Genomic DNA, 20,370 nt, shown 5'->3' on the forward strand with positions numbered 1-20,370 from the left:
AGCAAAATACTGACGCACAGTGGATATCTGATTACTAATCAGTGAAAGAGCACATCAAATACAGTCACAGTCCATGTTGAACGTGAAGTAGCAGTCATAGGTTAAGGGTGAGAAATTAACTCACCCCTTGTCCTCATACTCTTTTCTTAAAGGATTATTTGTCCTATTTCTTTGGTTTACTACTGCGAGAAGCTGAGTTAATACTTTTTACAAAAAATACCCTCCTCCAACCCTCATTTTTCAACCGGGGAAAGATGTAATCCCTAATTAATGACCATCGTTTCTTCAAACGCTCTCTCTTTGTTAGAAACTTGGCACCAAAAATAACAACCGATAAACAGAAAGGGAAGCTGTTATAGCCAGCCAACCTCAGGGTTTCCTGTGACAAGGCAGTTAGTGAGGACAGAGATGGAAATAAAGGGATGGAAAGATAATGTGTGTCTGTGTCTCAATAGTCATCTTATAAAGAACTTAGTGCCATTTAGCCTTTCTAAATAAACAAGCATATTTTTATATTTGTTAGAAACATTTTGTAGAGGTACAGGCCATATATTTCATGTTTATGTGTCTTCTCTCTAAATGAGCGTTATTTCAAATGCGGTAGTGAATGTGTTTAAAATACTTTGCATGGACTCTCAGCGCTGTTGCAGCTCAGTTGCTTACGTATTTTCCAGTGTATGAACATCCCTTGCAGAAGGTGTAGTAAGATTTTAAGATGAATGTAGGTGATTGACAGGGCAGTGTCTCTACTGGCTATAAACGTCTGATTTGCTTTCATAGGTCTCATGCTGAAAAGGATGTAGAAGCAGATCACTACAACACTGAGTGTTAGAATTAAGTCAGACCCCCAGTCTGCCCTGGAACACCATGGGGAAATCAGGCTTGTAAGAATGAGCTTTACAGAAGCCAAAACAGAAATCTCACTGTTTTGGAGATAAGTATCTAATGTAGGTCAGCACTTTCTCATGAAGAACTAGAAGAGGAGACACTCAGGGACACATATCGCTGATCAAACTACTTGTCAAGGACGTCAAAAAAAGTTAGAACCAGGGAAATGTCAGTTTAAGGTTGCACTTCACAGATGAGGCGTAAATGATCTTAAAGATTCACAAAGGAAAATGAACACCTCATGCTCCCTTCTTTGCATATTGACTCAAAGGGCAATTAATTGGATGTTGAAATAGTTTTAATAAATTATCTTTTGGATATGCCTATTTTCTTCTATGTATTATAAAGGGAGCATGAGGTGACTAACTTAGACTGAGATTTTTATCTTGTAAAGATCTAAAATTAGGTGAGATGAAGCCCAGCCTATGTGTGCTTTATGTAAGTACTTCCAGCAACATAGTCCGGGCATCTGAGGTTTACATATGAAGAAGCTGTGGAACAGTCAACAGATGTGTATAGGCCTGCACCACATTGCTCCTCATCACCAAGTGACAAATGCCTGCTTGAGTTGGATGTACTCTCTGGAATAGGGTGCTACAGTATTTTTAAGAATGAGTGTCTTCTACTCGCTATTTACCTAGTCATAAATTTGTACAGGTCTTTGTACTGGGTGTACACTCTAAGGCAATCTAGCTGCAGTATGATTAAGGTTAAGACATTCCGATTTTGCAGGTCACTGATGCAATGAAAATGTTCCTCATGGGCTGATAAGATAGTACAAGCTTCAGACTGTCTCTCAGCATCACTGTACCACATCACTATACCAAGCTAAGTGAACTGAAATGCAGCTTTTATCAAGTAAATTATCTGTTCTTCATTATCTATTTCTGATTCTTTTCATGTTAATATTTTTGACAGGTAATATTCACTCAATGCTGGCAAGTGTACTTGCTCCTTCATTTCTTTGAAAGAACTGGGGGGGAGGGCAGGAGAGTGGAATTTTAGTTATATAGCCTACAGTTTGCCAGAGAGCGTTCTTGTTCCTGCAGAAATCTCGTCACCGAGAAAAGCAGAGAAGCTGATGTTAGCCAATCAAGGCAGATCAAGCCAAAGCTGTCTGAGGATGGGCACCTAAAAAATTACTTGAGTTCTCCCCTTTTACCCAAAAAATCAGTCCCCCAAGACACTACACCACCGAATTTTCTAGAAGAGATCTGATTTAAGGGGGCAAAAGTTTAAAATATATCAAACAAAGCAATAATTTGCATATTAGAGTAGAATTTGTCTTTTTGGTTTCTATAAAAGCTTTGTGTGTGTGTTGCTTGTTGATATCTTGGAAGGCAAGTACTCAGTGGATTCAGCATACCATTTTCTCAGAAAAGACTGAGAATTTCTCTTTATTATTCATCAGCTTCTTTTAGCAGAGCAGAGCAGAAAAATGTGCCATATATTTTTCTAGATTCAGAAACAAAGAGTACAGTATTTAAAGGAATAAGCTATGCAGTTAAATAATTTACCTTTTTCCCTATCATAAAAATTGTACTTTAAGGGGTTCATCTCACTGAATAGCAAATTGACTAGTAAATCAGTATGTACTTAATTTATATGCTGTTTTTCTTCTTCAATAGTCAAGCTGTTATGAGAACTACTCATTTTATATGAGAAACCAAATGAATATAGCACAAATAAGATGTGGTTTATCAAGTCCCTTGAGATCTATGCTTTTTCTTTAGGAAGAGAAAAAAAACAGTGACTGATGTCTTCAGGATAGAGCGTGTAAAATGAACTGAAGGTCTCAACATGTGTTTTAGTGGATAGTTGCCTATTTCCAAATCCAAAGCTAGCCCAAAGCTAGCCACTGTCCACAGGTTGAATGGTTATAAGAAATGAACTGTCAAATGGCCACATAATCGTTCCAGTGGAACAGTCTGAGTAGCTGCTCTGTGATACATCTTCTGAGAATATGCAATAAGCCTTTTCCTCTGCTGTTGCCAGCTTAGCATCTTTTCCAAGCAACAAGTAAAAAGTGAATTCAAAGTTTAACAACAGAGGAACTGCAATTCTTTCACTTTTTTTTTTTTTAATTCATATGCATATTATAAGACTTTGAAAGAATTATACACCAAAGTCTAGATATTGTCTTTCTCTTTGAGAAAAGAAGAAAAAGTCATAGAGTTTTCTTACAGGGTCTTAAATGGTTACAAGTGTTTCTTATTTTGGAAGAAGCATATTTTAAAATTTCTAGTTCCACTAATTCTTCTTCATTCATGACAGAGATATCCATGCAACACTGTATTAGTTGACTCCATTATACAGGAGCGCTATTCTGGTGAGACATTCCTCTGATATTCCTTCAAAAGGAATTATCCAGCTTGCAGAGGCTGTGCTGGCATTAAGTGCAGGCAATACCATGTTTCCTATGGGTTCCTCAAAAAATTGACCGAGAGCAATGGATTTTCCCCGCAGCTTACATTCTCCCCACAGGGTATCCTGTCCCAGAGGAAGTGGTAAGAGTAAAGTAGCTTCTATTTAACCATTGTCAACACATACCTGCACAAATATCACAACTGATTCTACTCTAAACATTTTTTAATAAAAATTATTTGATTAATTACCTAAATAAAAATGATAACTGTCTCTATAGTATTAATCTGTGTGAATTTGTAATACCAGGACACTATGTAACGGCTGTAATAACAGGTCAGCATACAAATCTGTAGTGAAGAGAATTAACATGTGAAATCCTCAGGCCTTTACTCAGTATTTTTTAACAAAATATAGATAGATTCAAAAGCTGCAGTTCTACTTGCAAAATCGTTAAAAAAAATGAGTTTCAAGTTTTGGTCCAAGATATTAAGATATTTCATAACTGATAGGGAAAATCATCACATTCACCTAGGACTGCAATTTGCACTGTATCAACACATCACTAAAAAAAACAGATTTGTAACGTACCAACTAACCAGTGATACATCAGCAAAGCATCCTTTATGTAAATCCTTTTCGTATGTTGATGATGCTGCCTCATACCATGTGGGAAAGACCAATAAAATTGATTCAACGTTACCCCTCACTAAGAGAGACATTAGCAAAAAGCTTGAGCTAGTAGCAACTACTGTAGCATTAAAAATGTCACAAAGATTGATTTTTTTACAGCAAAGCCATGAATGATCGGCTGACACATTGGCTGACAACTTGTCTTTTATGGTAGATTCATCCTGCTAAGTATCTTTAAAGTATTGTGGATCTCAGCTGAAATTACAGTCTTGCAGTAAACTGAAAGGGTCTCCAGACTTTAGGCATTTTCTTACATTAACTTTTGGCTTGGAGTTGGGATATTACAGTATGGGTGAATGGGCAACCAGATAAGCAGAAAACTGGTTGAATAGTTGGGTTTAGAGTGTGGTGATTAATGGGTTGTGCTATACACAGAGGCCAGTTACAAGTGCTGTATCGTAGAGGTCTCTCCTGGGACCTACTCTCTTCAGTATCTTTATCCTTGAGGAACTGAGGTAGTACACTTTCATAAAGCAGGCAGATGATGTCGAAGCTGGGGACCAGTCAACGTGCTCCAGGGTAGGGCCACCTTCAGACGATGCAAGACAGGCTGAAGGATTGGGCCAAATTCAACAAGGACAAAGTCTTGCACCTGGGGAAGAAGAAACCTGTGCACCAGCACAGGTTTGGGACTGACTGCCTGGGGAGCTGCTCTGTGGAAAAGACCCTGAGGGAGGCCTCGGTAGGCAACCATCTGAACGTAGCGTGCTCTGGCAGCAGAGAAGGCCAACAGCATCCTGGGCTGCATTACCAGGAGCGTGGCCAGTAGACCAAGGAACATTACTATCTCCCTCTCTTCAGCACTTGTTAGACCACATCTAGATACTGTATCCAGTTTTGGGCCCCACAATGCAAGGAAGATATCAGCAAACTGAGTTGAGTTCAGTGGAGATCCACCAACATGGTTGACGCTGGAGCACTTGCCCCGTGAGGAGAGGCTGAGGGAACCAGGGCTGGTTTAACCTGGAGAAGAGACTGCTTTGGGGAGACCTAATAGCAGCCCTCCCATCCCTATGAGGAGCTCATCAAGAACAGGAAGCCAGGCTCTTCACAGCAGTTCATGGCAGCAGGACAAAAAGCAATGGGCATAAAGTGGAACAAGAGAGGTTTGTACTAGATATAAGAAAAAACTTTTTCACCTTTGCATTTACCCAGAACTATTGAGATGTATAAATCTGAGATATTTTGTGGCTTGCTTAAAGCCATTTCCCTTTCAGAACAGGAGAGAGCGTATGTGCTTAGATATAGGCTTGCTCGCTAACTAAAGCTGTGAACGCAAGACTGATGAAGAAGGGAGCTGAGCAAACGGAGAAGGGTGAAGATTACGTTTTGACACTGACAAGACCAAGACTGAAGGGTCTTTGTAGTCTTTGCTAAAAAGGTTAGAGGTCCTTCAGAGTATAAGTTTACAATGAAGAAGTTGTCTACATTCATCTGTATGCTTAAGAAAGCACTGTACCACTGACATACCTTACCCTAGATAGCGTCACCACTCTTTATAGCTAGCGTGGATTACCAGTATGTGATAGGACTTAGTTATGTCTCTGTTTCTGTCTTACCCCTACCCTCCTTGTCTATTGTTTACTAGTTTCATAGAAAGAATTTACGATAGGTACAGTCTTTGTGCTCCAGAGAAATATCAGCACTGTGACTACTGGAGAAGTAGTGTAAAATGGAGAACAGTATGTTTCCTACTTCCTTCTTAGTGTAATTGTGTATTGGACAAGTCTGTACACATCACCAAGACTTTTGTCTTGCCGTCAGGCAAGATTTTTATCTGGTGTAAATCAGTACCACTCCGTGAAGACAATGGACTTTTCCCAGATTTATTAAACACAGGAAGTCTTATTAGGTCAGACCTAGACTAACTGTATCTCTGTTTGTTTAGACCTTTATCCTTTCTCTGACAGGTGATACCTAAGAAATTAAGGCCAGGGTAAGCACAGTGCAATATCTTCCCAGTTTCCAACAATCTGTTGTTCAGCCATTTTGTGAGGCGGTGATTACTTCTTTGTATTTAATAGGGAATTACTCTTTCCCTAAACACTTTTAATTATATATTATAGTATAGACAATACATTTATAGATATTTACTTATTTATTACGTCATATTTATCTTGACTCTATTGCTATTTCTTAAAAAATAAATCTGATAAGGACATGAGAGTTCAAAACTAAGATTTTAAACAGTGGGTGTCAAATATCAACCAATGCTGTCTATTGAACTATCAGTAAACACAGATGAAGTCTCGAGGCATACTGTTTTTGTATGGACTTAAAGCTGCAGTCCAACACAGGGGGCACTTATCTTGCTGTAATGTGACAGAGATCATCCAAAAAGGAGAGGCCTGTATCTCATTTTCAAGTGCAAATGATAAGTGCTCTGAGTTACTAATTTGTAAAGTACTTTATGATCCTTCAAGACAATAACCAGTGTGTAAATCAGCATGGAACACATTCTCAGCTGATATAAAACAATGCTGTGTTATTAAAACAACCGGAGTGTATCTGAATTTCAGCAGCTGAGAATTTGGCCTCATGTATATTTTGTGTCTTAATTGCCAGTGGCTATGAAGTGGAATAGCTGAGTAGGTTTAATCATGTTTCCTAGAAAACAACTTCATTTAAGCTAATTTAGTTTAGAAAGCAACACAACAATTCTCCTGAGCACAATCCTGAAGACTTTGTACCTATCTAGACAGCCAAGCTTTGATTTGGATCACCATATATGGCACATAATTACATAGCAATAATAATGCAAATAAAAATTTACCCTGGATTGGACTATACACATTACTTTTTCCTGTTGCTTTCCAAGTGCCTCATGTAACTTATCGCATTGTCATGTTTTCTCTCAGCCTGTTCTCCAGACTTTCCAGGTTGCTTTATCACCATTAGGATATCTAAACAAACAGTTTGCTTTTCTTCAGAGGGCATTTAAGTCTGAACTCTCCAAAGAGAAGTTATTGTTTTTTCTGTTGCTGGCAATTTTGTTCCATATGGACAATAGAACATGGTGTAAAATTGTTCCCACAGATAAGGGCCTACAAGCACCCTATCATATGTCTGCTCTAGATAAGGCTGGAAAAGGAATGGGGAGATAATGAATAGGAAACAAATGAAAGAGGAAGGTATGATCTATCTCTGTTCCCAGCCAAAAAGAGTTGGGAAATTTCGTATTGTTTGGTATAATTGATATGTTCTCAGTGCTATAGCATGATATTTTGCCACATGGTGAAATCCTTTGTGCCGGATGTCTTTTTTTCATTCTTTGCTCTCATGGTTTTTTTCCAATTGCTGCCATTGGACTTTACGCTCACAAAGTCACCCTTATGTTTTTTTGCTATGACTCAGGTTCATTCATTCTGTTTCTGAATTTTGATTTCAAAGTATTGTTAAAAAGTGATGAAAGCTGTATTTGGACCTCTGCTTGTTCTTCCTTCAGTGATGATATGTCTCTACATTGGCTCATTGACCCAAAGCAGAACACCTAATCTGCATTTTGAGGTTTAGACATATCTTCTGTTTCACATTACTCAAGATTTTTTGCCCTAGGCCACATCTGTGTTTTGCTGTTCAAGCCTATTTCGATTTTTTCCATATTACTTCTGTAAGGTTGCAGTTTGAAACACATAATATAATAACCAAAAGTGGTAAGGAGACCTTGGTTTTCCAGAAATAACTAGTGATTTTCAACTACCATCTTTAAGACCATGCTCTTAGGCACTAGAAATCCAAATCAATAGTTTTTTTTTTTATTTCTTTCTCAAAAATTCAGACACCTAAAAGTCTATTAAAAATTCATATAACTGTATATCTCTTGCTACAAGAGTCATATTGCTCTTGATGCTTTTACTTGCGGTTTCCTGTGCCAATTCACACAAACTTAGATGTGATCATAGAAAACCTGTTGCACATTTTAATTGCTTCTTCCCTTTCTTTGGTCATCTAATTAGGCAGAGAAATAGTTTCATACTTTGAAAATTTAACCCAGAGGAAATATTTGTTTGAGTTAGTTTGCACAGGGTTTCTGGGTCACATGTCTGCATTCTCAAACCTATATTGAAGTTGTTGCAAATATATGGGAATTACCTATCAATAAAGCAATATCAGTCCCCACATTCTGTGCTGGAGCTGCACGTTTTTTTTTATAAGAGAAGATATCTCTGTAAACTAATTTTTCACTTCGGTGTAAAAGTAGGAACCGATGTATCTTGAAATGTACAGTATTTCTGTGCTTTTATTTCTTTAAGCTTTATTTTATGTAATACATTACTGACATTTATTGGGGAAGGCAAATCTGATCATAGTTCAGATGCTGAAATAGTTTCAGGAAATCTAGGCTATTTATATTCTAATGGCTGTAGTAGAGCTGCTCTGCCTAGTAGTAAAAAGATGATAGGATTTAATGAACTTCCCTGCGAACAGAGCAATGCTGACTGGCAGTAACCTGATCTTTATGATCATAATGGCAAAAAAAAAATACCAAATCCTAATTGCAAATCTCAGGTTATGGTCTGCTTGCTCCAGCAAAATATATTATCGTGTGTGAACTGAGTCGTGTTTCTACTCTTTCTACTGTGTTGTTACTCTAACTCAACAAAATATGAAAGGTGATATGGTTTCACAACGGTCTGAGCTAAATCCAGGTACTCCAGAAGTTTAGAGTAAATGAGTCTAAATGAACCCAAAGTCACTATAATGGTGGAGATGAGGGAAAGAGAATGATGTCTTTGCTTCTGCAGTGATGCTAGACAGGTCACCAGTAACAGAATTTATTAGTGTCAAGTCATTGGTCACTATTCATATTTAAAATATACATATATATTTACAAATATATATATGAATATATATCACTGAAACAGTTTGGCATGTCTGGGAGTTTATGAGATGATGGTTGAGGTATCCTTCTGAAAGTCACAAAGTAGGTTAGCTAGCAAAAAAGTTACCCGTTGAATTTTGTTAATATTTTTCTCTGATAAATACTGATTTCTCTCAAAAGAAACTATTTTCACTTATTAGAGAATTGAAACTTTTAAAGTTTGTAAATTTGTAATAGCAGTCTTATAAAGCAGTGGCTCACAAGCTAACTGTGAGGATTTACTATGCATGTTTGTCACTTTATCAAATTATAAAGCAAATTTAATTGCATTTGATATAACTTGTTAGAGTACAGCATCAGCTTCAGATTTCTGTTTTCCTCTCTTTTCTTTTCTTTTTTTTTCCTTTTTGCTTAGGGTACTGCATCTTAAATCTTCAGTTGAGATTAGATAGGAGAGTAGGATCACAGCCTGGGAGATCAGTAAAAACAGTTGCAATTAATTAGTAGTTCTTTAGCTTTGAAGCATCCTAAAAAGGATTGTATCTTAAATGTGTAAAATTTCCTTTGAAGAGATGTTTTCCTGAAGATATTTTCCATGGAAATCAATAGTCAGAAATCAGAAAGGTGCCTTCTCTAATTTAAAGCACAGTGATTAACTTTCTGATGGTTAACTGGTTCTATGTCTTATAAAGAAGAAAACAGTAGTGCATTAATCTGAAAGTCTAAAATTGAAAGATAAATGCTTAGATGTAGCAAAACAGTTTGAGATGGAAATTTAGACTCAAAGGTTTAAAAAAAAACACAAAAAAACAAAAACCAAGGGAAAAAGAGATCTGAGAAACAGTATGATTGATGATTTTTTAAGCTATCCACAGTCAATGTGATAAATTGAGTAATGTCTTTTCAAGCAGAAGTAGTAAGCTCAGTATTTTCAATAGATACAGTATCCATAAACAAGTTTGAAATCCCATCACATGAGAAAATACTGCAACATCCAAGCAATATTTCTTTGTCATCCGGAAAAGGACACTTAAAAAGCATTGAACAAAAAGTAACTTATTCATTCTGACTGTCAGGAATTGAACTTCTGACTGTCAGGAACTGAACTTTTAAAAGTTTTGTGATTTAAGTTGAAATATTTCATGTAGTACATTTTCACACCATAATCATAAGGAAATACAGTTTTTTAATTTAGTACAAACAGATCAAATTAAATGGAATTCCCCTTGACTTGTCCAGCAATAAGTACACACACACACACACACACACACACACACACACGTACGCACACACACACACACAAACACACACACACACACACACACACACACACACACACACACACCGCTCCACCTCCCACGTAAGATTATCTCTTAGAATGCATTCTGCTACTTAATACATAATGTCACTCATACATTTGAATCTAAAAATTTAGAATATAAAATCAAAATCCTTGTCAAGCTCTCTAGGCATAAAAAGCTTTAAATGCTAGCACAGAAAATAATTGATTTTATTAGCAGTTATGTGGCTAAACACCTTAGATTTGCAAAATCAGAACTGATTTATCAACCATGATTTTTAAAGCTATTTAGCGAATCAAGGGTCAGAAACACCCATTTATATGGCAAACTACTTTGCTTCTGCTATTCTGCTACAATTAAAATATCAAATATCAGACAGAGAGTTACTAGCGTAGTGTTTCATGACAAAACTCTGAACCTGTACACTTTCCTCAACATGATGAAGAGTCCAGTCCTGTTGATAAATTGAAAAGTTCTTATGTTGGCTCTGTAGTCCAGGGCTAGTTTCTGTGAGTGTGTGTGTGTGTGTGAGTGTGTGTGTGTGTGAGTGTGTGTGTGTATACTAATATTATGATATGTTTGGATTTACTGAAGTTTATAGTTCCGAGATGTGAGCCTCACATTTGGAATAAATTAATGAGTCTTTCAAAAGTGCTTCATCAGAAGTCCTCTAATAAGTGTGCAGAGTGGTGAATTCCGAAGTCCTAAGGATGGAATGAAATTAAGTGCTTCTGTATGGGTATGTGTTCTCTTTATGCAATGAGGTGCTCATCTTTTAAAGACTTTAGTTCTCAGCTTGTGTAAAGGGCATTTAGAACTTGTTTTTCTTTTGCTCTCAGGTCGGGAAAAAAAAAAACTTCACAGATGCTAAATTTCTAATTTTCACTGAAATAGCTAATTTAAAATAACAATGCAGTTTGTTTCCATCACACTGAAAAAAATTATTCTCCTGTCCTAAACAGAAATAATCCTGGGATTTCCCATAGCACAATCCCAGGTCTGATATAGCTATTGTTTTAAACACAGAATCCAGTCTATCTGTCACATCACTAGCTTTAAAAACTAGCAGCCAAACAGTAATATGTTTCATTAACCAATTATTATCCGTGCAGCATTTACAATTAAAGGAATAGTAACTACCATGATTAAAGTATCTTGTAGCAAAAATTTAATTATATCCCCCATACCTGTAATTAGCTTGGGTATTTAGGTGATGTTGTGTTATGCTGATTATGTTGGTCCATTTACATATTTATTTTAGAGGGTCCTCTTCAAGCTGAAGTATTTAAACTTTTCCATTTCTTAATTTCCTGTTAAAAGAGGGAGAGACAGTTATTCACTTGCCATACCTAAAAGGAGACTGGAATGACAGCTTTACAAGAAGCTGACTCGAAAAAAGACATTGAGCAGGTTTTCAAATTACAAACTGAAGACACACATGTAAAGAGGGGCTAAATTGCCTGCAAGTTTTAGCATAAAGACCAAGGAATTTATTAGCTGATTTCCTGCTATCGTCTAAGTATTCACTGCTCCTATTAAGGATATTCAGGTCTGCCGCACAGCACTTCATGGGTTTTTTTTTTTTTTTGAACTGGCAAGATTAAATTGAGAAAAAAAAAAGGAAATCAAGTAAACTTGAGAGGAAATTCCTGCTATATCAAATCCAAATCTGTGTGCAGTTGTAACTTACAGAGTTGTGGTTCATGTTGTTATGTTGTCATGTGGTGTTATCTGTTCTGTAAGTATCAAGGCTTACTATCACCTGATAGGTGAAAAAATAGACTCTGACATGGGTTTATATGACAGAGCTGAACTTTAACTTGTGTAGAAATGTAATCTAGATGTAAATTATTTTTGATATATGGGTAAAACACTCCTGCCTGTACTCATTGTAGCACCATCCCAAAACGTCTTCCACATGTCACACGCTATGGTGGATAAACAGTAAGAGATCTGGCTTGCAAAGGGTCTCAACCCTCCTTCCTAAAAGCTCAAGATTTCCCAGACCGTTTATCATAAACTAGTCCTCAGTCATATCATGGATTATTCCTAGGATATTTACCCCTGAATCTAGCCCTTGACCTTCAGACCACACTGAAATCATCCACTAGATGCTGTATACCTCTTAGCACATCACCCCATATAACTCCCAGGTGGTCATCCTCACAATGAATCCCCACCCACAGTGCGTTCAGGCAGCTCTCAAAACCTAACCCTGACGGAAGCATGCTGTCTCCTCCAAAAAGATTTTTAACTATATGAGGTGCCAACAGCCCCCACCATTATCATTGTATGGTTGAGCATCTTACACGTTCCAGCAATGCACACTGCTTGATTTTTATAATGCTACATTATCTCAGTGCATCAAATATACCTGTGCACACTAACTGCTAGGCTGTAACTGTAAGAACAGTCCTCATATGCTTCCTTTTAATTCACCACAATACAGCTATCCTTTTTGCTCTCACTCACCTGTTTTATCAGTGTATCAGGTGGCTGCACCACTTTGGTCTGGACTTGCAAGTCATGGAATGAGCCATTTCCAGATTAAATAATTCCTGCCAGACTCCTTATGACATAATTCTACAGTGATCTTCCTTCCTTTTTTTATTGTGCTCTATAGGACCCATGCACATATCTAAACACCAGGCACCTTCTGCAATGAAAGAAAACAGTTAGTTGGAAAATGTCTAATAGGAAGGTGTGAAGAAAGTTGAGACACAAAGGCTATAGTTTTAACTGAACTGGGGAATAACAACTAGTAGAAGCTTATTTTGTCAGAGCTCAGACTAAGCAATGAAACACAAAAGACAGAAAAAATATTTACTGTGTTGTAATAAGGCCTATATGTATATAGAGGTGGTCAATTATAGGAGAAAAAAAGGTGAACTTACAGACTGAAATCAGTGCAGGAAAGATTACTGCTATAAAGAGATTTGGGCCAGAAACTCACTGTGGCTGTCTTACTTCTAAAACAAACTCAGAGCTGATTTATCAGAATACTAATTACGTTCTCAGGAAAGGCCTTAATCTAAAAAGATGCAGCTTTTCAAAGAGATTGAGCTTCCCATAGCTGATTAGGGAAATCACTCAGCAGGGTTAGGTTATTAAATTAATAAATTAGAAATTAATTATTTTAGCCATTACAACAGGGTCGGGAAAATCAGTTTTTACATTCCTAGATCAAAGTATGAATCATCTTATTTGAAATTTTCTTTTTCTTCAAAGGAGATATTTGGTTTTTTTATACCGGAAATATTTTTCAAATAAGAAGATGGTGTGAAAAATTAGCAACGCCTATGATTAGCTAAATGAGATTATTTTGTAATCTTTTGTTTTTGCTCTCAGTGTTTTATAAGTAAGGGAGATCTTTTCTTACTAAAATAATCAAACTGATTTTAATGTTTTCATCTTTGTAGTTTTTGAAGAAGAGAGAAAATATGCCAGATTTGATGTTGCATTACAGAGTGATTTTTCTGTTCTGATCATTTCTCTATCCTTTGATGTAAAATATGTCAATTACAAGTAAATATTTAAGAAAAATAATAGCAGTTGCCAAATATAGCTTGAGGTAAATATAAATGCTCTGCCATTTGAGCTCAGAGATCTTCAGCTCTCTCTCTATATGATTGTCAAAGCTCAGCCAATATATTTTTCAGTTAAATTGCGTTCTTAGGGCATATGATAAAGCTATCATTTGAATCCACATTTCACATGGATTTTTATCAATTTAATGAAAATTAATTTCGCAAATTAAGGCTTACTGGAAATATGCCATGCAAATTGTCATTTTACAGTACAAAAAGGCTGTTAGAGGAAGGTAGGATTGGCTTCAACATAGTTTTGGATGTGTTTGGATGGTTCTTTGTGTGATATCAGTGATATAGTACTCATGGGGATCTTTCTTTTCCTAAGCTGAAAGTCAACTGAATACTGCTACCTGAAGTTAAGTTTTGGGGAAAGTATCAGATGGGACTTCAGTAACTCATGCAAATGGTTCCTACTTCTGAAAAGTGACAGGTTTCCTTTCCTATGGATTCAAAAGCTGATGAAACTGGGAAGTTTCCTCTCTTGTTAGCCCAGTAGTGCTTCTTTCCTGTCCTCAGGAGAAGTTCTCCATTTGTGAAGATATTCTGCTTGGTGCAATAACCTTAACTTTCCAACCACAGCCAGGTGCTATTGATGACACACTGCAGTAATCTCTGATGGGTTCTTTTTTCTTTCCAGGGTAACATTCATTGCTTCATCTCTCTTCACAGTTGTCTGTTTCTTTTGATCACAGGCAACGGACTGGGAATCCGAGTTGTAGGTGGGAAAGAAATCCCAGGAAGTAGTGGGGAAATTGGAGCTTACATTGCCAAGATCTTGCCTGGGGGAAATGCAGAGCAGACGGGAAAACTGATAGAAGGTAAGCTAGACATATTATCAAAAAAATGGAAGCAAGGAAGTGTTGGGATTGCATTAGAATTATTTATAATACACATTCTCTCTTGCATGACTGGAAAAATCTTGTGCAATGGAGAAAGGCATCTAACGGCCCCTCTAAACCTCCAGTGAGTCTTAAATCAGAAAAGGACTGATCGGATGTCCTGCCATGACTTCTGTAGCCAGAGAAAATTGCCATTGTGAGCAGTATTATGACACGCCTTTCTTAATATGCACTAACATACTGTCTGTCTATTCTGGGCTAAGATGAAATGGCTAGAATCCAGCTGTATGTCCAGCTGATGTATATCATGGACATGTACTGTTTTGAAGATCTTTAATCTGGGTAGATCATCTGGGAACCCAGGTTTGGGAGTACTTACCTTTCTTAGCTGCACAATTAAGATGGATCACAGATGATCACACATTCAGTTCTACCCTCCATTACACAGTCTGACTGTTGTTGAAATCCCAGGGTTTTGTATCACTGAAGTCAGCCTTGACTGAATTTTAGCTTTCCAGTTTAAACTAGTCATCCAACTCACCTCAGGAGTCAACAGAGAAGAAGAGGCATCCACAGAAGGACAATTCATTTCATCTGTCACAGACCTGCATTTCAAAAACTGGGAGTGCTTTCCTCATTTAATTGACTTTAAGAGGGCTTCATTAGACTACACATCTCACTTTAGGCAGCTAAAGCTAGGTGAAATAAATCCCATTTAGTTATCATTCTATTTTCTATGATTATTAGAAATGTCTAACAATGTAAATTTTCTTTTTTTTTTTACTTTATATGCAGTAATACAGCTGCAGCTATACTATCTATATTTGTATCTATTATCTAACCCATATTGATCTGAGTTCTAAACAGCTATGCTTACAATTTATTTCTGTCCATAATCACATACTTGGGCTCTTTTTTCTACAATTACTTCCTGGTTCCTCTTTTCATATGAATATCTGTATGCACCTGAAATGACTATTCACCCATGGACAGAAATATCTAACATTTGTTTCCAATTCGTTCAACTAATTATTTTTGTTTCTTAAAAAAAAAAAAAGACATGCAGAGAAAATAGCAAAAGAAGGAAGATAAGCAGAAGAACTAGTTCCCCACAGGCAGAATTTAATTCACATAAATTCACAGAAATGATGATTAAATCAAATCAAATGTACATGGCAGACAGAAAAGCAGAGTAAATTGATTAAAGAATATATTCACAAAGAATAATTTAAATATGTTGCATTCATGTTTTCCCTGCTGCTTTTTACATCCTTTGTGGTTTCTTTGTCAATATTTCAAACAATTACTTAAAATTTAGGTATGCATGTCAAGGTTAATTTAAAGTTTAGGTGAAGGAATGATACATCTCTCCCTCTGCAGTTGACTCTGTTGTTCACATTTAATCTGAGTAATGTTTTATTCATAATAATGCTAAAGTTTTATTTATTGCATGTACTTATTGAAAGAATCTATCCTGATTTCTTATCTTTTGAAGCAAGTATTTATTTTGCCTTAACTGGTACAAGAGAGTAGGTCTTTCATAGCTGTGTTCAACTGTGCAGTTTCTCAGTGAAATAGTTTTTATACCAAGCATGTAAAGAGGAGGATGTGGTTATTCAATATTCCCCTGAGACTGGACGTTTAAAGAAAAAGAATGAGCAGTTAATGCTTGGAATTATCTCTAGTCTTGTGGTTTCTCTTGTCATGAATTCCTTTGGGAACTGAGGTTTAAAGTTCTTCACTCACCAGATAGTTGCATTCACAGGAGCACTCAAGAGAATCTTGGATTTACAATAACCACAGGAGAAATTCGGACACAAAAGTTTGGTTTCTTTCTGTTTCCATGATGTATTTTGAAGATTTATTCGTATTTTATAGAAAGATGAATAAGACAGTAAAATATTTATTCCTTCTCCATTTCATTCTCCATCTTGTGATTGGTCATGTTTCTGGTCCGACCTTCCTAAAAGTATCCTAGACTTTGGTATGCTGGCATAAATCTGGAGCAAATCCATCAAAATGACTAGACTTAATGTGTAGAATTTGTCCATAAAAGGTGGCAAAATAGTTATTACTGTTGATGTGTTAAATGTTCTGTCAGAGAGAAAAATAGCTTTCTGCAGAGCATACCATTACCATAGCATACAAGAGAAATACTTCCCCCTTACTATTATTTACCTTTTAAAACTTGCCATTATATCTAGTTTACTTTTCATGTTATTTTAGATTTTTATCGTAGATCTACTGTGAATATTTGTCAGTTTTACTGTTGGATTTTTTTCCTTTGGTTTAGTGGAAATATGACTAATGTACATTTAATTTCTGCCCTTTGAAAGTGCTAAAATTCATGGTCTTTCCACTGAGGCCTTCACGTTCTCTCCCCTTCAGCTATGTACACTGATAGTGTTAATGATATTGCTGATACTGTTGTGCCTGAAAATAATGGCTAGTCTTTCCCTCATTTTTTAGTTACTTGCTTTGTTTCACATCGCATACAGAAAACTTTATATGGTCTCTATCTCTAAAAGATAATTCTTTCATATTAATAATTTGTACAGTAACCCTGAGTCACTTTTTCTGCTGAAACGCTTTGTGACTTTAGCTTCGTATACATACCTACTCGTCAACTAAATGTATACTAATGTCATTACAAGCTAGTATCTTGACTCATTAGCCTTTCTAAGAACATGATTCACTGAAAGAAAAAAAAAAAAAACTAATAAATTCCTCCAATACTAAAAATATAAAACACTAGGACAGGTCTGAAAATCCTCTCAGTAGAATAATGAAAAATAATAGATTTTCTGTGGTTACAAAGGAAGACAAGTACTACCCCCTGTCAGCATGACTGCATCTATTAAGAAACGACACACTTTAAAATAAAAATAGCATTCCGTTCCTTAGTGAGAGGCGATCCATATAATTTTAGCCTATATAAATATCTTTGGAGGGGTCTATTAGTGCTGAAAAGTTTATTTATAGTTCTAACTGGCAAATACTAGTCATCTTGGGTCTCTCACCTTGAATTGCTTTCAGATGTCAAAAATATCCCTGATTCATAGCTCATTGGCATTACAAAAACTGGAGGTGGAAGACTTATTCCACTGAGCTCATCAAGTGCAGGGACTTGTGTCAATTTGATAGATGTGTCTGTGCTCCCCCTCGTGTTGACAGAGACAGTGCAGTTATCTTCCACCTGGTAAATCTACCAGGGGAATGGGCATTTTATGCTGCCAGGATTTTTCAGAAACAAAATAAACTAGAGTAAAGAGCAGAAATAAAATATGAATATGTGTTACTAACTGATACAAATTTGCTGGATACCTTTAGCATTCAAGTGCTGTTATTGGACCACGTCTGAGCATTAATCTGGATAATGCTTTTGAAGACTGTATGTAACATTTTCCCAAACTGACATTCTTTGTTATCGGGTCCTAAATAAATCCATGTAAATTGTTGGCTTAGTTCCATTGATGGTACTTTTGAATCTTCTACTGAGGAACTACAAGAATGTTTTGCAACAATGTTTTTAGACTGGAAAATCCATTTTACAGATTGCTATTTCCTAAAGAGTGGAATGCTACCTCTATTTCAGTCTTTTTCCGGAGGTTCTCTCATTTTTCAGCGAGATAATAACTCCCAAGGTGGTTACACAGCAGTTAGGATTTAAACTCTAATTAAGACTTTATAAATTTGGAAATTGATAACATTGAAGAAAAACACTGTAGGAACCAACATGTTTTTTTATGCTCATTTGCTCATTTGGGCACCATAAGGATTCAGATCTTCTGTATATAGTTTCTTGTAATTCATAAACTTAATGCTTAATCCAAATCTAGAATTTTCAGACTTCTTCAAAGGTTCCTGGACAGCTTCTGTCTGTGGGCATAGTCAGATATTTAGTGCCAGTGCCGTTTATTCTGGCTTCCCTTTTATCATCAGCCATCATTTTTCATACTTGCGCTGTGTCCTTCATTGCCAGCACATGTGTTTTTGCAGCTGCACAGTAAATCAGGTTAGGGAGCTAATCCTGGCACATAAATCAGTTTCCTTGATCTGGGTCGTCAAGTGGCTGTAGATACGACTGGGTCACCACAGTAGCAGAGGACTGTGCAGGAATAGCAAAGTAGAAAGGTTAGCAATTGCTTCTACTGGTATTGCCACTAAAAAAAAAGCACAACCGTGATAACTTTATATTTGTTGCTGTCATATGGCTAGCTGGACTACCTCCTGGCCAGGTGGCAACCAAGCCGCAAGAAAAGACTGACCCTTAATTGAGCTATAAGTGTATTATTAATGCATTGAAATGGAAAATCTTCCTCAGATTATGGAACAGAGATCATAATTCGAGACCTTTCACCGACAACTATAACCTGCAACTTCATTCAGACATACAAAGGAGAGCAATGTACAGAGTTAATTTTAAGCTTTTGATCAAGACTGATCATAGTAGTAAAAATAACTTTGGTTTACTAGTGCATTTAGTCTAGCCTGAGCCGTATCTGAGGGATACCACAATATCAATATTAAAAAAAAAAAAAATCTACCCTATTACTAAGCTGTCTGTGTCAAGTATTCTAAGTTAGGAAACATCTAGAATAAATATATCTTTTCAGCCTTGTTTAAGGTTGGCTGGTACAGTTTTCATCTTGACCACAAACTAATTTTTCCGAAGAAACCCTGCATTGTTTGATATACAGTATATTCAAATATATAATGATCTATTCACTGTTCTTTTTTATCATTATTGCTAATTGGCTATATTTCCTGCATGCCTTATCCTGAGATCTGAATTTTTGATTTTTTCGTAGAGTTTCACACTATAGCACCTAACTCCTTCACATTAGTTAGCTATTTTCATGACATCCCTGTGTTTTCAATAGCTTTAATCCTATTTCAGACTGGGAAGATGGAGGCAAGAAAGTGAAGACATATCTTTCAGTTTTGGGAGTCAAATTTGAAATTTGTTAGCTATAACTTTCCAGAGCACTACAGCAGAGCTGGAAAAATACCAACAACAAGAAGAACAAAAATTAATGAGAATTTGCATATATGCAGAATCAAAATACTGGTATGAAGCCTGTCCTAGCTTCCTCTGATCTAATCCATCAGATTTTTGTTTGTCTTGTTTGGTAGCGTAGTAGGAGCTTTCCTGGTCTATGGCTCCTTGTGCAGCCTGTTTCAGAGGCTGGGTCTCTAACCCTTCCAGATGGCTCAATTTGCTGGCTGGGTGTTTTCAGGGAGTTTAAGCCAACAGGCTGACTGCAAAGCTGGAAAACTGGTGAACCAGGGATGTCTTTGTTCCAAGTTTTCAATCAACCAGATAAAACATGCTGCAATGCTTAAGCTAGTTAGCATACACCAAGATCAAGATATTCCTCTACCTCCAGGTATCCTAGCAATTCCAGAGAATGTGTAAAATCTAAATGCTTACGGTGAACTTGATTTGTGGTGATCTTACTACCTTTCCTATCACTCAACTCAGCAGCAATCGTGACACAGATAAGATTTTTGTTAACTTGTCCAAGGCTTTTGGGGTACGTATTTATTTTATACATATATCCATCCTTTATTTTCCTAATCTTTAAAATAGGAAAACCATGTACCGTTAAGAGAAAAAAAAAAAAAAAAACCTCATTATTAAATTTGGACGAGCAACCCCAGTTTCCATTATATATCAAATATATAAATGTAACATTTTTAGCGTAACATAGAAGGATGCCACCTATCTTATGAGTCATAGATCTTCACTGTAGAATTTTAGTATACAAACAGTCTTTGTTAGCAAAGAGATATGTTATTCAATTCAGTTCAGTTGAATCTTGCATTTTATAATTTAATAAGTATAATCAGCACACAGGGATATTCTAAGC

General features: G+C 36.4%; 1 protein-coding gene across 11 annotated transcripts in view; it reads left to right on the top strand.

The window, feature by feature from the left end:
- Positions 1 to 20,370, top strand: part of PCLO (piccolo presynaptic cytomatrix protein) — a 378,473-nt gene that overhangs the window by 233,475 nt on the left and 124,628 nt on the right. For all 11 annotated transcript variants that reach the window (XR_011136587.1, XR_011136588.1, XM_068921841.1 and 8 more), the window contains exon 10: positions 14,351 to 14,476. Coding sequence is in view for 9 of the 11 variants with exons in the window: in XM_068921841.1 (XP_068777942.1) it covers positions 14,351 to 14,476 (126 nt within the window). In the remaining 2 variants the exon portion in view is untranslated. The remainder of the gene's footprint in view (positions 1 to 14,350; positions 14,477 to 20,370) is intronic.

This window comes from Struthio camelus, chromosome 1 (genome assembly GCF_040807025.1).
Source record: "Struthio camelus isolate bStrCam1 chromosome 1, bStrCam1.hap1, whole genome shotgun sequence".
Classification (NCBI taxonomy): Eukaryota; Metazoa; Chordata; class Aves; order Struthioniformes; family Struthionidae; genus Struthio; species Struthio camelus.